Raw genomic sequence first — 23,874 nt, forward strand, 5'->3', positions numbered from 1 at the left:
GAAATGCACTGCAGGTATATAACAGTCCCACAGATCCCTTTCACTCAGGTCCTAGGAGGGCCAGCTGGCGTATGCACTTGCTTTCTCCAGTTGCTTCTCAAGTATTTCCATCAAATCACCTCTCCTTTTTGCAGTCTGGTGTCCCACAGCTGGCTCCAGGAGGCGTCCGAGGGAAGAGCAGGGCAGCCCTGGCCAGGAGGCCCCGGCACAGCCCTCCAGCCTGCGCAGCTCACTGCGAGGGGGGAGCAGCCCCACCAGCTCTCCAGACAACACTGCCTGTACGAGAGGAAGCCTCTTGAACAATAACCTCTGGCACTATTCCCATACGCTCAAAGGGCTTTTCAGATGGCTGCAAGAGAGGAGAGAGCTTTTGAAGCAAGGAGAAGAAGAGAGCGGGGAGAACTGAGGGAGAGATCAGGAGAATGCCCAAAGACACAGCAAAGGCGGAAAAAAAGAGTGCATGTTTCTGGGGTGCCTTATACAGGAATGCTTTCCTGAGAAACAACGACCTGCTTACAAAACCTTTTTAGTCTAATGCAGCCAAACTGCAGCTCTGCTAGTAAGATAATTAGTAAACACAGAGGCAACACAGTGTCTGATTGTAGATCAGACACTTTCATGACCATATCTAGAAAAAATAAATGCTTATGCTACTGTATGAGAACGACTGTCCTGAATTTATGAATATCTTGCATTTGACTAATAGATGTAATAAAAAGCAGTAATAATAAAAACAAGGAACAAGAAACCATTCTGAAGCCAATTTAACATAAAAATCAATGAAAAGTTTTGGCCCCAATTTTCATCTTAATAAAGTGCAAATTTTCCCACTAATCAAAACTGAAATAAGATCTGGCCCATTAAAATACAACAGGTGATGAATATCTTTAGTTAGCAGAAGTTGCTCAGCACTCAGAAGATTGTAAAAATAAGATGTATGCTCAAACAGAGCGCCTAGGGCAGCAGGGACAAGCTGCACCCATGGAGCTGAGGTCTGGAGTTAACACAGCAAGTCAAGACTGAGGCACATTAGCAGAGCTGAATAAGCACCCAGAAAATGGGGTGCTGAAGATCAAAGCTGAAGCATGCTAACGGGCTTGGCAGACGCAAATGATGACGAACACAGGATGCCTATTCACGTGACACTTGACTCAAGCCAAAGCAATTAGTTCTTCCCTTCCATAAACACTAAAGTTTCTCATAAGAACTTCTGTAGAAAAACAAATGTTTTTAAAATGAAACTGTGTGTATAAGTTTAAATAAGGGCAAAAGATTATTTATGTAAAACTACACTCTATGAAAAGTTCATGAAAAACTGAGCCTGTGAAAACTGAGCTCTGTGAAATGGCTTCTTTTCAAAACTGTTACAGTAACTTCAACTTCTTTTAACATGCCCTACGATAATCTTCATCCAGTATTATTTTAGCAATAATATTCTGAAAATATTATGTAAGTGGAGAACATTAAACAAATGCATAGCACAACAGATGCATTTATCCCTGAACAATCTTGTCTGGAAAGTAAATCAACCCCAACAAATATTAGTGCTAGCAAATCAGAGGAATTATGGAAGCAATTCAGAAAAATGGTCAAATTTAAAAATAGTTTTCCATTACAGGTTATATGAAACTGTCTAATTCTCCAGATGTCCAGATAGTACCTGATTAAATTATATGTGTGACTTACCTCCAATCAGATTTAAAAAACATGGTTAGCCCTTTTGATTGGTAGAGAGTGCCCTTCTTTGCAGGCTATTTGCAAAGGTGTGTTTTTTGCCTATAGCTTTTGAGAGTAAAGAGTTGTGGTGTCTTGTCCTGAGTAGTATTTTTAGTTCTTGCACAGAAAAAAGTATATGTTGTTTGTCTGTGTCTCCCTCGCCAGGAATATAAACATACTTTGTGCATGGTTAGAGCCTGGAAGAGGACAAGCAAAAAAGCTTCCAGGTCAGATTCCTCTTCAACCCTTTGGGTAGTAGAGTAACGCAAATTAGGCAATGCTACATTGCATATTGTAGGAATGAGTGAAGAAGACAATCACGGCTTGGAGAAAGTGCTGGAAGAGCCCTTGTGACATGCCACAACAGCCCAAGGGTTTGCAGTGCTCCCAAGCATGTTGAGATGACTAGATCCTCCAGGAGTGCCCTGAAAGGTCTGCTGTGCAGCGGTGCGTTCAATGCCCTGCCGCTACTCAGCAGGACGCTCTGAACTGAAGCATTCTGAAGAAGAGTAGACATGGTTTCTAGAGCAACCTTTGTCCGTCTCAGGAGACGCTATGAACACCATAATGCTGACTAATCACTTAGAAGAGTCACACCTTTAAAAATGCAGGAGTCTTTTAGTGAAATGGTTACATTACATTACTCCTGAGGGAGGTAATTTTTCTGTTATGACTAAGGACCTTAAGAAAGATTTTTCTAGTCCATTCTACACTTTGAATCGAATACAGAAACAATAAAAAAGAGCTATCTATCTAGCTAATTCCTTTGTCCTCAGGAAACCTTTAGATCTGCATCATTTAAAATGGGCAAGATACTACACTGCATGTTGCAGGGAACAATCCTGCAGTGAAATGAGATGGCCCAATAGCATTTTATCATCTTGAATTTCTAAAAAGGCTAACCACAAGTCAAATACCACATGTGGTACATACTGCCAACTGCTTTGCTCTTTGCTTACAAAAAGTGCTGCCAGTAAACATTCCAATAAATGTTCATTTTTGTTAAACAAGAAAAACCTAAAGATACAACAACTGTGAAGCAGGAGGAGAGAATATGAGAAAGACAGGCCTGGAAAAACCATCTAAAAAAGAAGGAACTGCATTCTAGCCGAAGATAAGTAGTTCGTACTCCAAAGTCTTTCTGTGAAACTCTACTTCAGGCATTATGGGAGTGGTAGCACTGGCCCGAGCTAGGTTTCAGGATCCTGTATTCTATTTCTAACTCCGTGTGTCAGGTGCTCCCAGGAGGCACTTCCATTTTCCAGCGTGTGTTACTCCCTATCTACAATAACAGTAATGATATTGTCTCCTTTATTTTTATTGACCTTTGTGTTTCCACTGTTTAAAGTAAAAGGAAAAAGTGCAGAAAATAGAGCAGTGTTAACAGATTATCTAGCTCAGTCTCTTTCTCTGAGTGAGGGTTAAATAAACCTGTGGAGTTGCTGATTACACAGCCTTACAGGCCTTCAGTGGTATAGAGGCAACCTCCCTAGGAAAACAATTCTAGCATTTACTTATGCCACCCATAAGAAAGCTTCTTCTAGTGTCTAACATGAATCTTCCCTGGTTTAATTTAAGGTTATTATTAGTTTTGCTTTGTCAAACACAAATGTGAAAAACAGATTAGAGCTTTCACCCTTTCACCCCTTACAACAACCTTTTATGTGTTTAAAAGATATATCTGCCCATGTCATATTTTATTTTTGGGTACAGTAATCTTTCCTTTCAGACTAGGCTTTCCGGAGCTCTGAAGACTGGCAATGCTCTCCCATGGAATCTCTGCAAAAAAAGAAATCTTTTCTGAAATATGCAAAAATGAAGTATTTGTGTTGAGAATCTTTAACACCTAATTAGGGATATTTTGTATGTGTTCCTGTTATATTTCATACAACTGTAGAAGACCATTTTCAAGATCTGTCGTATTTTGCCATTTTGTTTTGAAAACTAACTCTACTAAAACATTTTGCTCTGTGTTTTGGCCCTTCTGATTTTACTTCTAATGCTATCACTGTTTTCACTTACCTTCAGTAATTTGACAGAAGTCATTCTTAGTTGCCGTATTATTTAGGCTTGCCATCAAGCCAGAGTTCATAATTTAGTCCCACTGATTTTTTTTCCTACATTTTCCTACACTTCTACAGGAGAATACAGAAAAGCAAGGGAACTGAAAAGGGAAAGAAAGCACAAGGAAAAGAGAGACTGCCTCAACATTATGGAGGAGAAAGAAAATGAGAAAAGGAATATTTAGCTACAAAAGAGAAAAGAACAACAACTCAAACATCAACAGGTATGTTACTCCATGCATCCTTAAATTTTCGTTATCACAGTATTTATTTATTTACATTTATTTAATCACAGTACTTACATATGAGTGACTTGACTTAAGCTGTTGAAGGAATGGGCCTCCAGACTCTGAAGTGTTTCATCTATAGAGATATAGCTAAACACCAGAAAACAGAAAAAGAAATACATCAGAGAGCATGGCAAACCATAGCTAGTGCCCATCATGTCACTTTATTTTTCTCCTCACTCTTTTTCCTATCCACCTGCCATGGCGGGGTGGTGCTGTAGGTGTCTGGGGGAGGAATTTTCAATAGGACTCTGATCTGGACTGATGCCTTAGGTGCACAGCATGCTGCAGGATGCACTTACATCAAAAAGACGCAGCAATGCCACTAAGCAGCAAAAGTGCACGTTCCGATTTCACATTTCAGAATTGTGTATCTTCCCTTTTCCCCACCCAAGATCACCCTGGAGTTCTTTAAGAAGATCTACCCCTCAGTTCAGCTGACATACTTTTCTATATACAAGACTAAGAAAGGGAAGGAAGGAAGGAAACAAAGACAGCCCTCAGACCATCACTGCTGTAACTGTCACAAGTTCACTAGAGAGAAACAGATCACCAGGGCAACTGATGTTTTGATATTGTTGAGAAAAAAATTATTCTCTAACATGGATTTAGAGGGAAAATTTAGCCATACAATGAATGTCATAAAGGATGTAAAGAGTAATGTGCCCCAATAGCAAGATGGAAAACAAAGAGCTGAAGAAATATTTATCTATACTCAGCTTATACTGAGTAGCATTTCTACTGCTACAGAGTATTATTTTCTCATCTCATTCAGGACTGCTACTGAATGAGATGAGAAAATAGCTCTACGGAGTCTCTCCACTATCACTAGGGATATAAGAGGACTGGAACTACTTTGTTAAAAGCTTTGAAGCGTGAATAAAGTTGCAATGAGACTGATTAGCACAGATTTTTCAGAGTAACTTTGATTTATTACTACTTGATATACATTACCCAATTTTGTCTTTCAAAATACCTCTTAGTTTTAAAAATGGAAAAATGTGGAAATGGCATGTAAAAGATGTATTCCTGTATTTTATTCACTTTTCTAATCGTATTTCATATTATATTTCTAATTTATGTCCTTTAAAATAATTGAAATCCCTCGCATATACATTATATTTATTATTATTAGAATATTTAAGTGGTATCTTTTGATACTGTTGTATTTACTACTCAATCAAAATAAAGTAAAAAAATTGACATACAAGGTACATGATAAAAGATTTTTTTAAATGTGATAATTTTCCTCCCAAAATGAACGTTACATGGTCACTTACCTACAAAAGAAATGTTAAAGGTTTTTTTTAATTCCTGGTTCATATCAAAGTTACTGGCTGAGTTTTTAATATTTTGCATGGTTATACATATTCTGGGCAGCTTAACTGTAATTTTAAATAGGTTGAGGTGGACTAAACACAAAATTATATTGACTAGAGGAGAGTTAAAAGTCAATTTGAGATGTCAGAATTGAATAAAGTATAATAAATAGAATATTTATATATATGTGTGTGTGTGTGTGTGTGTATATAATATGCCTTTTCTTCCCTTCAAACAGTAGACCTTCAAAGACAGAGAATCAGATATTAACTTAAATAATATCTGATATTTCACATCAGTTCTAATATGAGTTATGTTCTGTAAACAAAATAGAAAAGATTTTTAACATTCCTTCAATTTTTTCCACTCATACTATTAATAGTAATAACCATAAATAGTAAATAAAATATGATCTTTTAACCTAGTAAGTTATTTTTAATGTAATAACCTAAATATCGGAATTTTGTTTCTTTTTAGAAGTTCTAGAGAGGATTTACTTAAAATGTTTTAACAAATTAGAAGCAATACTTTGTGTCCAGGGTATGCTTTAACAACCAGCAGGTGACTAATACCACTATCAGTCCTCAGGGAATTAAAGTCCTCTCCACACTGGAGCTAAAAGCATGTTTCCTGTAGTAATTTTCACTTTTCTAACATGAGAGGTACTTAGTTATTTTGTATATTGGTTATTCTGATGTAGATGTATATTGGTTATTTTGGAGATGTATTCAACCGTGTTTGAACAGTTATTGGAAAACAGATTATAAACTAGCAGAGACTGTATGACCAGCAGATTCCCTTTCCACAGTAATATTACTTTAAGAAAGCTACACTTTTCTTCCAAAAGAAAGGAAAAACATAAAAAAGGGATAGAGAAAGTATTTCCAGTCTGTACATCTGCAACTGAGTATTGTTTGTGTAAGATTGTTTGATTTTGTTTTCCTCTAAGCAGTAAATGTTTAATTCCCAGGAAATTGGAGTTCTGGTCTTTACAGAAAAATTAATAATTCCATTTTAGCAGATCCTACATTTTAACATATCTAAAAGATAGGTTATATCAATTACACATTAAAGAAAAAAAATCTGTTCTATGTAGTGAACAGCTATGTGCACGTCAGCTTGATAGGAAAATGAAATGAAAACCAGAAAATGAATAGACATCAAACACTCATGCCAAGCAGCTAGGGCTAGGGATTCGAGGGGACTTTTTGGTGCCCAGTGATGGAAAGGCGCCAGCCGACCTCAGGTGGGCACAGTGCCGTTCCCCCACGCCGGCGGCGAGGCAGAGGAGCAGCACGCTGCGACTGCTCCCCGCTTTCTCTGACCCTCCGGCCGCCCGTCAGAGCACGCTGCAGGCCGCGGTTTTGCTGCGCTGGCTGGCCTGGAGCTGGCTGAGCTACAGCTCTGTGTCTCTCCGCTGTGGAGGACGCTGATGCCAGGAAAATGAGTGGTTTTATTTGCTTTAGTGTCACCTAGCAAACACCTAGTAAACATATACAAATACACTGACAGTCTGCTCCGAGACAGGAATGCCAAACAGAAACACACATTAATGGTGTGTAAATCTTTACTTCCTGGTGGTCAGAGTGCTTCTGAAAATGTTGGGGCCCTGGCTGATGGGCCCAAGCATCATACAACACAAGTGTAATAAATGATAATGCTAACAGTCCTACAGAGCTGGAAAGAGTTACGTAATGGGATGGGGAGAGAGAGGGCTTAACCTCCTGTCCTAAATTCAGCACCTTCTCCCCACAGCAGCCGTGTTTGATCGCAGGGTTCCCAAATGCCTCCGACACACATCGCAAGGACAGTCACAACTTAAAAACCAAATATGTGGCATAGTTTGGAGAAAGTCACTTTGCAGATAACTCTTCAATCACTATTACAAATTCACGGAAAAGCCTGAGGAAACAGGATTTAAAAGAACGAGGCGTGTGGCAGTAGCCACAAGGCCCCTCTCTGCCCTCGTTGCTCTTTCTTCTCCTTCTCTCCACATTTGTCCCCTTTTCCCCGCCTCAGCACCTCTGTCCTGTGCCGCCTTACTGCCTGCTGGCTGCTCCAGCTCCCCTCGGCTGCTAAGAGCAGGCAGCTCAGTGATGATGGAGTATCTCACGAGGGGACAACCTGGAGCACCTATGGCAACTGAAGCCCCAAGCGGGGGAGATGGTGAGCATAATGTAGTAACTATCCCTTGAGGGTGGTGAGCAAGAAAGGAAAGCCCCTATGACACAGAAGTACCGCATGGGCTCGCGCTGGGGAGCAGGGGAGCTGCTCTGCGGCGTGGGAGCACCAAGGTGCAGGCATGCTGCGTGTGGGAACAGTGTCGTGGGACCGCCTGAGGGAAAGCCGTGTGCAGCACGGGGTTCGGGGTGGAGGGCCACTGTGTTGCACAGCGAAACACAGTGCACAGGGAAAATGCTGTGCATTGCATGGGGCTGCCGGCAAAGAGCGCTGAGCAGTGCTGGGATGCTACCTTGTATGGAACAGCTGTGGAGAAAAGTGTTCGGGGAACTACAGCTCTGGTATCTGTGAAGTACTCATAGAGGTGACTCCAGAGCATCACTAGTGTCCTCCCTGGCCCCTCTGAGCCCAGGAAAAAGGTTCCGTATGCTTGACCTTAAAAATACCAAACGTTCAGCCTGTACTAAATCAGTAGGGGATGGAAATATCAAACAAAGCCCTTCTACCAAAGCCCTTCTACCAAGATTTAATGTATTTTCAAATTTAAGGCTGTAAAATAGAAATTTCTATTGCATTTGAATACCTTATAAAATATTTTTTCAACAGTCTTCTCATCAAAATCAAGTATGTGCACCTGGGTGCACTGCTGCATTTCCAACGGGAATTAACTTTGCACTTGAGCATTTCACTGAATTGCTTCTTGTTTCATTCCTGTGACAAAGCAGCAAAGGGAACCAATCCCTATTTCTGGCTAGCAAAAGTACAAATATATGTACTAATTTAAGAGAAATGGTAGCTCTAAAATTTTTGTTTAAACAAGGTTCTTAAGCCAACTACATTTTCTATTCAGTACAGATAAGAAAAAGTTTTATTTGTGGAAATGATATAGTAGAAACAATACAGCAAAACAAAGCTCTGTATTTGGAACAGCAAGCACACTCTCTGTTATCCTATTGAAACTCCAGAACATTTTATAGATGAGTTTATCAAGCAAGGAATATCTGGTAATTTTCATCACTGATGGAAATTATGGGCTGTGAGTGCAAGATCAGATGTGTGGTACATTACAGATGCCAAGACACACACATGAGAGCTTTAGTTAAAATACAGGTAATGGTTCCTTAACTCACACTTTATTACAAAAAGGTAGGAGTTGGTGACTTGTAACAGTAGTCATGTGACGAGAAAAATCCAGAAGAGCATTGATATTGTCCAAATTTAAGCCCCTAATTATTTTTGCAGGCTTTTTAAAATAAACAACAAAAAGAGAAATGTGGTAATCCAGAAAGCATTGCACCCCAGAAGCCCAGTGCAGGAATATTCCTTCTAGAGGAATATCTTCGATTTTCAGCCATAAGGAAAAGCAGAGAGCTATGTTAGCTGCATGCAGATAGGCAACGTGAACACCCCTTCCTTCCATGAAGTGCCTGCACCATTTGGCTGCTATAAAAGAATAGGACTGTCTGGTGAAATAAGTCTAATTGCAGGAGAGAGAGTAACACTACCACTTCAGGTCATGAGTTTAGATAGGTCAGTGCTGAATTTGATTGTATCTATGCTAATTTTCTGCACATAAAAGTGGAATAGGTGGAAGGTAAAACTTTACATTCATATCCTGTCTTTGAAGAATAATTTGGAGGAAATAATTGACATTTTTTTTGCCCAGGTAGCCTTGAAATCATGAACCAAGTAAACTGACAAGTATGCCTATTCATGTCATTCAAGGCCATAAGGACTTTCTAATTTTTGACTTTCCTCTTCAGTAAATTGTGCTTAAACCATGCAAAAGAGTGGTTATGTGTTAACTTATTGCTACTAAACAGCGCAGCCAAAAGATTGTCAGTGATTCGTAAAGCCCATGGAGACTAGGTGGCTAAGTATCCTTAGCCTACTTTATCAATAAGTGATTTAAAGACAGGCTGTATGAATAGCACTTCCTTACCTCTAATACCATGAAGATTAGGAATATTCAGCTTAAGAGCCTTTTTGGCCACTGGAATTTTTTGGAGGTTAGATGTTTTTAGAGCAAAGTTCACTGAATTCTTCAGATGAACACTTATGCTTTTACAAATTCATAAATATTACTATGTGAGACTTTTGCAATCTGGAAGGCATCTAAGAAATGGATGACGTGTCAGTAGAAGCCAAAGAAGATTTTTATATCCTTTTAAATTTGAGGAAAAAAAAATTGTTTTGAACAAAATTTATCAGGTTTGTACCTAATATTGTTAAGTCACATAAGGGAGAATTAGGAAAAAAAAAAAAAGAACCACCCCCCCAAGCCGTCTATCTGATGAAAGTGAGATAGTAGAGTAGGCTGCAGATATTCAAGAACAGTTACTTGTTAGGATTTCAGAAAGTCAATACTTCAATACAACTAGCTGCAACTATAAAATATTATAATAATTAGGCAGACCTTCAGATCACCCCTAACTCCAATTTTATGAATTGTTAAATATTAATCCATCTCAACCATTCAGCCAAAGTTCAGCTGGAGTTGAGTTTTGCAAGGGATGTCAAGGACAACAAGAAGTGCTTCTATTACTACACTCGTAATAAAACACTTAATAAGGAAAAAGCCTGCCTGTTGCTGAACAGGGCAAGTGATTTAATTAACAGTGGACACAGATAAGGCTGTGTACCAGACTGTACCTGTACCTGACCTGACCCTGAACAACCTGGTCAGACCTCATAGTTGACCCAACTTTGAACAGGCAGTTGGGCTAGAGTCGTCTCCAAATTGTATGATTCTGTGATTCTAGGGAGTGAACTGGGAGATGGCAGAGAAGTCCCATAGGTCAATTAGCCATGAGCAAGATGCTAGATTATGTGCCAGCCACCAGAAGAAACAAACCTGGGACAACTCTGGCTCAGGACTGCTGACTAATGACCAATACAGTGCACGAGCAGGTAGCCACTTGCAATGGGAAAAATGGTGATGTGAGGCTAGTATGTAGAGGCTGCTCATGGTGTATTTTGTGTATTAGTGTATCTGTGCATGTGTTTACATATGAAAGTGACTGATAAGTCCATCTGACACCCCACGAATACTAAGGCTTTTGTGAAAGTCCATTCATATTGTAGAAAAGCTACAGAACTTCCAGCTGAGATGAATTACAAATCATTATGGGAGCTGGAAACAAATTTTAGTTTGGACCAGCAATATAATATGAGGGTTATTTTGAATGAAACCATTCTTATATTTTGTGAACTGCAAAGAAAAAGTCTTGAAGACTCATTTATCACATCCATTTCTGTAAAAGTATGCTCTTATCCGTGCTTAATATACCTTCCTATAGCCAGGTCAGACTATAAGCAATGGGAAGATTAGCTGCAATTCTGAAATGCAAATAGTGAGCTAGCAATGGTGCAAGAATTTTTCAGTCTCATAAGATTTTATATACAAAGAGAGAATTTTGGAGAAGGAGGGAAAGAAAGGTGATTTTTAATAAAAGACCTAAAAATAATAATGTCAGAAACAGAACTTACATCCTAGAGATGTTGGGGAGATTGGAAAAAGCTTCACTTGGAATTGTTCTTAGATGAGTCTCCATAAATCTCCTATAGGAATAAAAGGTTGGCAGTTAATATCCTTTGGTAAGCACAATTTAACATTAAAAAGTCCTACACAGCTCCAGCTCTGCTACAAAATTCCTATTCTTATAATTAAGTATGTCCCCAAATCCCAGAGCATTACCAACATCCCTCCTTCCAAATAAGAAGAAGAAAAAAATCTGGGCCTTCAGCAAATGCATGTCACTGCTGCCACCACATTAAAAAAAGCAGTGCTTTGTCTCTGCTTATCATAATGGCATCGCCATAATCTCAAAAACCTACTCAGAGCAAAAGCCTCTCTAAATCAGAAACAATGTAACTCTAACAGTTTTCTCTACATGCTACATACAGCCTGGTGCCAAGCATAGTACACTGCTGAAAGCATATTGTAACCTAAAGAAGAAAAACAGAAGAACAGAAATAGCTTAAATCAAGATTCTGACCACCTGTGGCTTCTGGAAAGAGCTGATAGCACTTTTTTTGATAGAAGAAATGTTAAAATTCAGATGTACCAGCCAAAACCTCAGAACAACTGCATTCTACCTCCATAAAGTTCTCCATATACTCTGTAACAAACAGTATTCTTCTTCCCTAGTTCTTCTTCCCAGCATACATTCTGACTTTTTAGCTTAAGTCAGTTAAAGCTGCACTTCAGGAAAGAATAGAATTATGTGTCTTACCCCATCTGCAGGAGGATTTAGAAAAACAGGCACTATTTAAGAGACACACTTATCAACAGCCAATTTCTTCGCAGAATGGATCTCTAGCAGACTGACTCCTCCAAAAAAGTACAAAGTGCTTTGGAGAATTAGCCTATAAAGTTTGTTAGACTTACAGTGACAACCTATCATTGCTGCATGAGGTAATTTTTGGTTTTCCAGTACATCTGAGAATACACTTAGTATATACTCAATCGACAGTCTGAAGAATAATCAAGAACAAATGATAACCTTTTCTCTTGGCTGCTGTTTAAGAACAACTCAGTATCAAGAAATGAACACATTAGGCTGACTAAGCTGAATAATGTTCTCTGTTCCATTATGTGAAGTATCTGATCATAGGATTTGATTTATACAGAAGACAAAATATTACTATCTTAAGATTTATAGAACTCCTGGAACTTGCATACTAGAAATAAAAATATCTCTAGAAGTTTTTAAAACTTCCAAGCTGAGTATCAGTATAGGTTAAGAGAATGTACACTCACACTATCAGTGAAAGGCTACTGTCTACTTCCAAAGTATTCCTCCCCTGCTCCGTATACTTGTTACAACAATGAACAAGAAGGATCTAGAGACTTGTGTTTATCTAACATAGGGTTGATATTGCTCTTTCTGACCACCCTGGTCTCACCAAGCTCCCAACCGGGGTGGGGGTGGGGGGGGTTGGTTGGTTTAGAAGCCTGCTATCCTCTTTCCTCGACCTCCTAGCACCTTGACATCCATACCAGTACTCTCCCACCCTTTTCCCTCCTCCACTTCATAATACTGTTTTCTTCTATCATCACAGTCCTAGACTAAATGTTTGTGAAAAACAGCTGCTTTGGTAGTCCAAGACAGCTTTCTGATCAGGATCATGTTTCAACATCTGCCTGGACTTCCAGGCCTTTTAGGCAGTTGAGGATAATGACTGAGGGAAGTCCTGATATCAGATGGACTTTAATAAGTCTTAAAGGAGAACAGAGTGAATGATTTACAGCATGTAGCTATTCAAACCAAAAAAAATTACCAAGAGTTTGTCTGCATTATTGTTGTAGAGCCAGCCCATAGGATCCGGTTAGACCAGTATACAAAACAGTGCAAATCCAGTTGCTGTTCCTCTTTAATCTCAGTCATTCAGAAAGTCCCAAGACTTCTCCCTGAGATTGTTAGCAGAGCTCAGACACCAAGAAAAATACAGGTTACGCCAGTTCAGATTATCCAAGGTCACTTTTAAACTGTTTTACATCCTTCTAGTCCTCTGCTCTGCTACAAAAAGCTGACCCACAATGGCCGTAGTTACTTCCCAGGGCCAGTCATCACAGAAACTTGCACTTCACCTACTACTTACCCATAATTCCATGTTCCAAGGAAAGCAAGAATTTAAGCACTACCCTAAGTCTTCTGCTGACCTCCTTCTTTTATTTAGCCCTCTCCGTCTGTGTCTGATACTGAACTGAGTCAGACACACCGTTCATGTGCCACAGATGAGCTAACTAAGCTCACATTAGTCTTCTATTGACATACCTTAAATTTACACATCCCATCAGAAGAACCCGGAAATTCTGGATAATATTTATGAAGTAATTGCTAACAAAATCACTGTGTTATAAAATGCTTCTGCATTTATAACTTTCCAGACAAGGTTTCCAATATCCCAAGAATAGACACAATGAAGAAACTTAGCCTTAAAAACTATTTTGACTGAAGAGATGGTAAATTTATTAGGTTCGTTGGAAGTGGAAGAATAATGTTTCTTCTTATCCATCTGCTGGAGTTTAAAGAAATATCAACTTTCTGCAAATATGACAAAAAAGCACGGGTAGCACCGGACGGGTTTATAAAAGGACTTGTAAAGAGAAGTGAGACAATGAATATAGAGAAAAAGTCCTAAGCAGGCAAAGAAAAGAAATAGCACTTTTCATGACAAGGGAACTAACTTAGCAATGAGATGAACCAGTATCAGAGAAGGTAAACAAACTTAAAAAGATTCAAATTTAAAAGTCCACAGGTAAACTCTAAGCTGATGAAGAAAGGCCTGACAGGATCTCAATTTGGCCTGAAATATTACCTCAAATTCTGAGCAATCTGAGGGCAAGATTTATTATTTACTTATACTGCTAGGTATTCTGGTGCTGCATATTAAATGGTAAAAGTATATGAAGGCATAGTCAAGTAAGCTGGACTGAACTAATCCAACAGCTTCCTGCTGTCACAGGAGGGACAACTAATTCTGCCACTCTTCCATTGCTCCCAGCTGCGTGGCCCCAAGGTTTGGCTTTGCTCTCTCTGAAATCATCTGACCCTTTAATGAGCTAATACAGCTCATTCATCCAGTACGAAAGCAACCCAGAACAATAACAATTAATCATTTTCTAGCAAGAAAAATAATTGGGTCACTGAGGTGTCAGATGAGTACCACTACTCAGATGAGAGGAGAGAGGGGTCTGAGACTCTCTGAACAACAGAGGAGGGAGGGAAGAACAGAATTGCCCCTTCCAGCACCCATTAGATATTGGATTCACTTACACATCTTGTCTGACTGTATCCTATACGTAGAGGGCCTAAGGGAATGAACAGCAATATAGACTGCTGAGATACGAAGAAACTGGCAGTACATGAGCCCTGTGGATCTAGAATCATTGCGGGAGACTGGGGGATGTCCCAGCTAACATTCTGGTGACAAAAGAGGGCTTCAATTGCAAACTGGAGCTTTTAGGTGCTAATAATTCATAATGGCTTTAGAAGTTATGTTTCTATTAATCTGACTGTAAAATGGTTTCCTAGTTGTAGATTGATACTGTAAATTAATACTGTAAAATGGTAAAGACTTAAATGTCTATGGTTTGCCAGACAGAAATATGTCTGTGTATAGTTTGCGTTACCTCTACGCTGAGTCCGATACTTCCTGGACCCATGAGGCCTACCATACATGTGTGGCAGCATCTTGAAGTGTTAGAATTGCTATGCATGTGCTGCTGATCAACCCCTACCTGTGCAGCAGATATTCCTGGGCCACTAGAAATCCTGAACAAATGGTCAATGTCTACAAAGTCTGCCCAAGCAAAATTTATAGAGGGGAAAAATATTTGTGAAAACCAGGAGCTATAGTATTCTTACAGAGAACATTTTCTGAAAGCATAACTAAAAAAGAAGCCAGGCAAAGCTTCCATTTTCTGAAATACATTTACCAAGCTGTATTACTTAGTTCTGGACATTATTTTAGCATTACAGTTTGTATACTCATGTGCAGCTCTGGAAAGTTTGATGTTAAATCATTAGAAATAAATCAGCTATACTGTATTTTATGCACTTACAAAGACAATTATTAGATGCTTCTGTTTCTCCAGTTCTGGTATATAAAAGATCTTCAGAAGCCTAAACTAGAACCCCAACCAAGTCAAAATGAAACTATAGTAAAGCTTCAAACCTAGTAGGTTTTGATTTAAAGAAATGAGAAGCCAAGTAATACGAAGGAACCACCAGCGAATCTTTATATTCACATTGCAGGTGTGACCTATTGCATAGGTTGACACACGTCTTTGTATCCAAAGATGCATGAGTAACTCAAGTTCTAAGGAGAAATTACAGGCATAAAATAAATTCAATACATAAACAATATGCTAAATAATAACATTTAGTGACAAAGTAATTAGTGTTTATTAGCTGCCATTCTTCAACTACTTGTTGTGTTAACAAATTGTTGACTGAGTTCAAAGAGTCAGTGATTATGCAGACCACAAAATGGTCAATGCAATAGACCTGGGGCCAGTGGCAAACTTTTAAGCACCTCTTTTTGTACAGCCATCTGCAGAGCTCCAGTTCTCTCATAGTTTCAAAAACCTGTGGTCTGATACCTTACTGCTAATTTCAAGCTGACTACTAAACCAATTTTAAAATTTGCAAAAAAAAAAAAATTAGTGCTTCATTCTCTGTGTGCCAAGTGTGAGTCTGTGGGTGACTGTTGGTAGAGAACTAAAAATCACCAGTGATAAGAGAAAGCTGGGGGGATGTATAGTAAGTCTTAGCAGTGGGAAGAAGAGAGCCTGAGAAAATTCTCAACCAGAACAGTCTATGATGGATCAAAAATGAGAGTAATTCTAGTTTAGTTCAGCCCAGTCTAGCTGCATAAAAAGACCGCAGGCTTACCCAAGTGTGTTAATATGCTCCTCAGAGTGCGGAAGCAGCAGGTTTTGGAATTTAGTGTCAGGAGGTTTAGGGCCCAAAGTCAGAAATAGAAGAACAAGGCAGCTCAGGGCTTAACTCCAGCTTCTGGCACCGGTCATAATATAATAGTGTGAACATATGATAAATTATTAGAGCATTCATTATGCTAATGGACTGTGATTCTTCCTGTTTGGCACACAGTAGAAATTTTCTTTAAACCTGCATGATTCCCTCTGCAATTTAACATGTGAATCCAGTATCCAGCCATGCACAGCACCTTCACTAAGAAAGTATGATTTTTCAGAATAAGGGAAAAAACACTACTTGGAAAGTATGAATTTCTTTTCCATGTGAGAAGAACTGTGACTATACTTACATGTTTAATAGACTCACTTAATTGAAGCCTTTCTATATTAAGGCAAAGGTAACACACTCGAGAATGTTCAACCCCATTTAATAAAAAATCGTTCCTCTGGTAACTTGAGTACTACCATTAATTTTTACCTTTATTTTCTCATTCACGTTAAAAGCATCAATAAATCTAGAAAAAAACTTTGTTTTTTATCCATAAAATGTTTCAAAAAGAAGAACCCAAAGTCTGAGGTAATTTTTATTATATTTGTGCATCCAAGACTTGCAAAGATGCAAAAGTATAAAAGCAATTTTTTACCAAATTAGTTGTTCTAACAATGTCAAGAAAATGTTTCAATAACACATTTTAAGTTTTAGAGGATGACATTTAGTTTGCATCTCCTAGTTTCACAGACCAGAGAGTCAGTTGAAGTTTTTAAATTTTATTTCTGCTTTGATATTTACACCCAAACTGTAGGCTGCATGTTCCTGGAAGATTCTACATTGCACATATCAGGGAAATGAAACCTGAGCAACTGATAAGAAACATATTAGACTGCTTGTCCTTTCTCCACTGTTCCGCCCCAAACATCTCCCACCCTGGAATGTAAAGAGTTCCTTGGTCAAAGATCAAGCACTACAGCTGTTCGACTAAAGACTGAAAAACTTCTACTTTCTCTCCCTTCTGGTCTTCCCAACCTTCAGCAAAGACTGTTTCTCATAGTTGAAACAGTTGTTTTCTTTAGTGAGAAAAAGGGGGTTTTTTAAGTGTCAAAGTATATAGGTAAACTTCAAAATACTTTGTATTTACATAGAAACAATCCTGTTTCTAACTAATTTAGAAATGCAGATACAAGTAAGTGGAGAGTGGAGAGTGAAGTATTCAAGCTTGAAGCTATTTGCCTTATTTTAATGACCATGACCCCACAGTATCAATGCACAGAGCATTACCTAAGCATCTACCGGATGAAAACATTGTATCTTTCTTAAACACTATATTTCTGGTACCACTTAAGCACTGAATTGTTTATCATTTGATTTTAATTCTCTTATGACATTTAATCTAGTGTCCTCAAGATATTGCACCAAGGAACTCCATTCTTGGGGTTGCTGGTGCCTACATTCAAACCCATTTGGAACTACCTTGCTGAATGAATATTTTCTTGGTATAAGTATTAATTAGTCCAATCGCTTAGACACATATCTTATCAGTCCTATATCTTAGACCCATCTAAGACTAGGCAGATTAAGGCAAGCTTAAGAAAATGAAACTAGAATCAGTCCTGTAAACTAAGCAAGTGGTGTTAATTGTGATGTAATTAGTGGTGTTAATTGCCTTAAGTATATTCTGCTGTGTCACAGTGATTTTTTCTTATTTTAGACTGCACTTTTTAACTCTTTAAATGGTAACCCGTTAAAATATGTGATTTACAGATAGCTCAAAACAAGGAAAAAAAAGGATGATTTCACAAAAAACATCCCACTAATAATAAAGATTAGAAAAATAGGAGAAGAACTCTACTACCTCTACTGCACTACAAGCTGTTTATACAGATTATCCTCTTGACCATCCATTTAACAGCCCTCTATTTTAATGTTTTCCATACAGATATTTTCCATGGCTTGGCACAAAGTAACAAATGTTTAACTGGGGAGTTTGAAAGCTCTCGATAAAAACAGTTCTCAGAAATCAACTCCTTAAGGCTATGAAATTTCATAACTCACAAAGAGGGTGGACAACAGAGTCATAATTACATCACTTGTGTGCTGAAGTCAGAATTTACAGCATAACCAATTTTTTTTAAATACTAAATACAGTTAAAGAGAATATTAGCGAAGAGCTACAGCAAAGTTCAAATGAAACCCTTTACGATCCAAGTTCTCCTTTGTGCATATGCACAAGAATGGAACCTGGCCCGTGACTTATAAAAGTCAGTGTCTGACATATGGGGCGATTAAACTGAAAACTCTGATAGAAATGTATTTCAGTTCTCAGTGTTAACCATTTTCAAACATTTCAAATTGGTGAATACTAGAAACATCTAGCAACCAGGACCAGAGAAACATCAAGACATTTTCCATTTGAGAGGTACAAGTAATCTGTGCATACATTTGACTGCCACAGCCTAAGCTAACTTGCATTTGACTAAATCATTTCTATTATTCTCTTGTGTCAGAGTGAAAAAAAATCCAGGGTAAAATCTAGGAGAGGTATACATCCACTCAAATCACACCTTTTCGTCTGAGAAGTAGCACTAACAACATGCACTGTGTAGCCAAAATACTTGCAGAGTTAAAACTAGTTTCAGACTTAGGTCTGACGGAACACAGGGACGTCTAAACAGAAAACACTTGCATTGCTTTCTGGCTCATTTGGTAAACCACTTGAAAGCTTTATTTCTCATTGCTGATGAATCCTCACTCCAGGCTGAAATTCCCACAATAGTTTGTTGACATGTGTAATATATTATGTAGTACCTTACACTAAAGCCATCTATAAAAAGCAGTGCTCTTTTCTAAAGATGATTTTTACAGCTGAACTTAGCTACACGCCTCTCAAGGGTTGGGGGGTTAGTGTTGACACATTAACATCTAGTTTGTTGTATTCTGCTAAACCCAACACAAACTGAATAAAAGTAAAAATTCAGGTTTGTTCTGTTGGTCCTGAAATAAATGCATTGTAGTCTTTCAATGGAGCAAAATAACAATAAAAAGGCACTCCACATAGTGAAATGCATGGTTAGCTTCTGCTTATACAAGTACCAGAAGACTGTTACCACCTAGCGTCTAATGCTAGTATTACCAACATGATAAGATTGATGGGAAGACTCTAACAGCAAAGTAACTCTAAAGGGAGAAAATCACTTATGAATATGCCAATGGGCTACTTAGCTACTTTCACACCATTAATTAGCAGTTCAAAAGAATATCATAAACTACGCATTGGAACTGGCCAAAACCTAGGAAAGTAAAGGGATGCTAGGTCCTTTCTGAATGGAAGTGCACAGGTCAACATTTGGTAGAATTCTGTACTGAAAAACAGTTCTTATCACAAGCATATCATCTTCCAAAGCAATACAGATGCACACAGACACTGTCAAACTGAGAGGCAAGATGTCAGTTTGGTTACCTGCAATTATACAGCAAAGCAAAAAACACCAATCCACAATTTCAGACCTCATTCCTGTTCAGTTTATGATCACCTACTTTCTTGCTGCATTTGAGACCAAATATAAATCTCAACATAGATAGTAAGCTGCTGATGCTAAAATAAAACAAGTTCTCCCTTGTTATCAAGCAAGAAAGTGTGATCTGCCTGGATCTGAAGAACATATCATAGGTTAATCTTACCACAATCTTTTTCAAGAAATCTTTTGACCTTGCTCTTAAATAGAAACAAACCTGCTAAAATACACAGCAATTGCCTGTAAGCAATCTCCATATAATGAAAATTAAAATTTAAATGGCAATCTTTAAGAAGAAAGGTTGTGTCATATAATGCGTTATGTTCGAGGTATTTTCTCTTGTGGATTTGGAGATACTTAAATATAGAGACTGAAGAACCAGTAAAAGTAATAAAAATCATATTGAAATATTATCTGAAAGGAAACCTAACATTAAAACACTATTAATAGCCTACCATGTTAACATTATACTGTGTATAATGCAGGAAAAAGTTAAATTAGCTAGATGGTATAATATGAAAACTGTTATAAGGCTATCTCTCAGTCATGTGTAGCAAGATAGATTTTAAAGACATTGTCGCACCTCTAAACTTTTATGCCATGAGAAAGGAAGGTGCAAAGGCTTCTAGGGTATATCCCTAATAGTGCTGGCCAGTCAGAAAAATATGTAATTTCTCCCATTTATGCTCATACAGTGGAATGCATATAAACATCTCTATATTTTTATAAGTCCATAGTCTAAAAGTCTTTATTCAGTTTTATTCTTTTTTTCTTTTTACTTTCTTCCTATTTCAGTAGCTTTTTCTGGTTCCCTAGATTTCTCTACTTAATGTCTTTATTGTAACAGCAAACACTTGTAGATTCAGACTACTGAAGATTTATAGTAGCAATCTTCTATTCTTCTGTAGATAAAATACACAGTGGGTAGAAATGGTGCAGATTTCTGTTCTGGTTTTACCTCTTAGCCCTGATACCTAAGACAGAGTTCCACAGATAAAAAGTAGTTTCATACCTACATTTATTCCTGACAGCTACTAATAAAAATAATAGTTGCCTAACATAATGGGCAGGCGTTCAGTATGATCTGTTCTAAAGCCCTTCTCAGTCTCCTCTCATACCCAAACGTTCCTCAAAGATCAGCATAATACACTCTGATAAACTGATTCTCCGAAGAGGATTTATCTGGCAATATGTGCTCCCTCTGCTGGCCACTTTCCGAAAAGGACCATTACCTTGCTCCACGAGCACGGGAAGGTACATGCACTGCAGGATGCAGTAGAGAAGAGCCGTTTCTAAAACATCAAGCTGAGACTCTATTAATGATGCAAAGAAAGTTCAAACGGGATTGTGAAATTTCAGAAAACGGCAGTCAGAAGAGGTTCACTTCCTCTGGGGAAGAGAGTAAGACCAGACTGTAATTGCTGGCTACTATGGTTTATAATCAGAGGACCACCAGCAATGCCTATAGTGCCTGTAATCACTGTCAGCTGCTCAGCAGGGGTCAAAAAGGCAAACTGAATGTTAGTGATTATTAAGAAAGGAATAAAGAACAAAACAGAGAAAATCCTTATGCCACTGCATGGATCTTGATTTTCCCTAACTGGAGAGGTATAGTAAATAGCACCCACAGAAAGATGTTCAAAGGTACAGAATGACTTGCATACAAGAAATTACTAAGCAGGAGCCCCCAGCTTGTGCTTCCCCAGATCCTCCTTCTTGCCTTTATGGAAGACGTGTGTGATGTTTGCCTTTTTTAGCCATAAGGAACTTCCCTTGATCACCATGAACTTTCAAAGATGATAAAGCCTAGCCTCACAGTGACATTGACCAGCTCCCTCGTCACCTTGGCTGCATGCCATCTGGTCCCATGGACTTGTGGATGTCCAATTTCCTTCAGTGGGTCTTTAGTGTGTCTTCTTCCACTGCAGGTAATGCTTCATTTCCTCAGGCTGCGCCACTAGGCTCAGGGACCTTGAAGGCCTGGGAACAAATCTTATCAATAAAAAAAAACAGTGCAATGAAAGAATTGAGGCCTCTTCAATGTCCTTTTTCACTAGGTCCCGTGTCCAACTAAGTGGTGGGCCCATAGTTTTCTTGGTTTTCCTTTTGCTGCTAATGTACTTACTTAAGTACCTCTCCTTGCCCTTTGCAACCTTTGCTAATTTCAGCAAAGCGTTTGTTCCTGATGTAATGCTGAACACATATGTCTATATCAAATGCAAAATCACAACTCCTTGAAACAGTGCTACATTTTTACTGGAGGTCAGGAAGAAAACAGTGGTACCACAGATCCACAAAAGAATTTTCATCCTTGCCACCAAAACCATGCCTTGTTTTTCTACCTGGCACTTCTCTCTCACCATTTTCCTGTCGTTCCAGCATTCTTTTGTACTTTTTTTGTGCATTTTCTTATATCTGTATGAGTCATACATAGGGATTAAAAAGTAGTTACAATACAGAGGCCATTCTGCCAGACTGTGAAAATGTTACAGTAGGTCCTACTGAACCACTTGAACCATGTCCCTTAAAGAAATCTTTGTAGGTTTATTTGGGAATAAGGAGGGAATTTGGTTGGAATTTGACTAGCTGAGCAGAGATTAGAGAACAGCATACTTTAGTTAATAGTTTTCTTTACATTTCTAAGGTAAATTATGAAATTTCCTGCAATGCCACATGAACAAAAAAGCAGCATCTGGTTTTATGAGACAAAAAAATTCTCTCTGTGCTGAGATCATGTGATAGAAAGGAAACAGACATTAAAACCTCAGAGGCCTTTAAAAACAGTAGCAAATGTTTAAAAATTCAGGAAGATCTCTGAAACCTACTTTTTGGGGGCATATGGCAAACATTAAAAACACATAGGAAAATGAGATTCACCAAATGACTTTTAAAAATTAAACTAAACAGGAAGTCATCTTAGAACTGCTTGAATTTCTGCCAAAAAGAGACGCAAATAAGTAATTTTGGTTTCATATTAGCTTACTGTAAATTCCTTTCATTTATAATTCATAATAATGACAGAGCCCTACCTTAAAGAAAAATATTTCAGAAATGTGTATATAACATCTGTAAATATACAGATTTCTACTGCCCTATAGATGGCATGCCCTCCTCTGTTTGTCTATGTCTATCTGTGGACCTACATTATTTTTTGGAGGCAAGAACTGTCTCTGTCCTGTATTTTACAGCACCTGCAGTTATAGAGTTTTGGTCCATAGATGACAGTAATATAAATAATAATAATAAATGAAATAATGAATGTAATTTGTTTTATTTGTCCTTTCTGAGGAATGTAGGGAACGAACTACTGTTGCCTTGCAATGATGATAAGGCAAATTAAATATGGGTAAGTATGTGAAGGGCTACACTGGCAAGCAAATGTATGTTTAAAGCTCTTAAACTCTTTTAAGAGAGGATCCAGAACAGTATTAAAAATCCAGTGGCAGTCTCTCAAAGCCTTTTTGTGTGCTTGTCAGATTGCCTAAAAACCTTAGTAAAAGGCCTGGGAAACTAACACATGCTGGTAGGGAAACCTGGTCTGCATCTATCACATTTTTATGAACAGTAACAAAAGCAATGGTGCACAAACTGGCATTTCAGCCTCTACAACACTTCCGGTTTAGAAATAAAATCTAAGATTAACTATCAGAGATGGCAAACATGGCACTACGATACTGTGATAAAGCCGATTATAATAAAGTAAATGAGTTCAGGTTTTGAGGCTGATCAAAGGGAGCACATTCAGCATTTCCTAAGCTGAACACATTTATTTTTATCTTTCCTTAAACAAGGAATCATTTTCACTATTACTTTCCAGCATATGTAAGTGTTTATGTCAGGATTTTACATATTAAAAAGAAGTCTATGCAATATGTCTCAAGGAGACAGTTCCATATACAAGGAAAAACTTGTTCTCCTCTTCGAAAAAAAAAACTAGTTCATTTCCAAGACCCTGACAGTTTAGATAAATACACTCCAGATAAATTATTGGTTAAAAATAGGAAACAAAGGATGAGAGTAAGTGAATTTCTGCAGGAATCTGGGATAGGACTTCTGCTATTTAATATATTCATAAATGAGCTGGAAAAGAGGGTGAACAGTGAGGTAACAAAGTTTAGTCATGATAGAGAGTTACTGTGGTAGTAATGCGAAGAGCTGACTGTGAGGAGTTTCAGAAAGCCCTTACAGAACTGAGTGGCTGGAAAATAAAATAGTAAATGAAATCTGGTGTGTCAACAGATGTAGATAATACACATGGGGAAAACAAATCCTTCTGTCACATACACAAAAAATGACAGGTTCTGAACTGATTATTTCCACTCAGAAGCAGATCTTCGCATTATGTTAGACA

At 38.2% G+C, this 23,874-nt stretch overlaps 1 protein-coding gene across 1 annotated transcript in view; it reads right to left on the reverse strand.

The window, feature by feature from the left end:
* Positions 1-23,874, reverse strand: part of TSHR (thyroid stimulating hormone receptor) — a 60,854-nt gene that overhangs the window by 31,176 nt on the left and 5,804 nt on the right. The window contains exons 2-3 of the mRNA XM_026111461.2: positions 11,057-11,128; positions 4,082-4,156 (exon numbers count right to left, since the gene is read on the reverse strand). Coding sequence (XP_025967246.1) covers positions 4,082-4,156; positions 11,057-11,128 — 147 coding nt within the window. The remainder of the gene's footprint in view (positions 1-4,081; positions 4,157-11,056; positions 11,129-23,874) is intronic.

The sequence above is a fragment of the Dromaius novaehollandiae genome, chromosome 5 (genome assembly GCF_036370855.1).
Source record: "Dromaius novaehollandiae isolate bDroNov1 chromosome 5, bDroNov1.hap1, whole genome shotgun sequence".
Classification (NCBI taxonomy): domain Eukaryota; kingdom Metazoa; phylum Chordata; class Aves; order Casuariiformes; family Dromaiidae; genus Dromaius; species Dromaius novaehollandiae.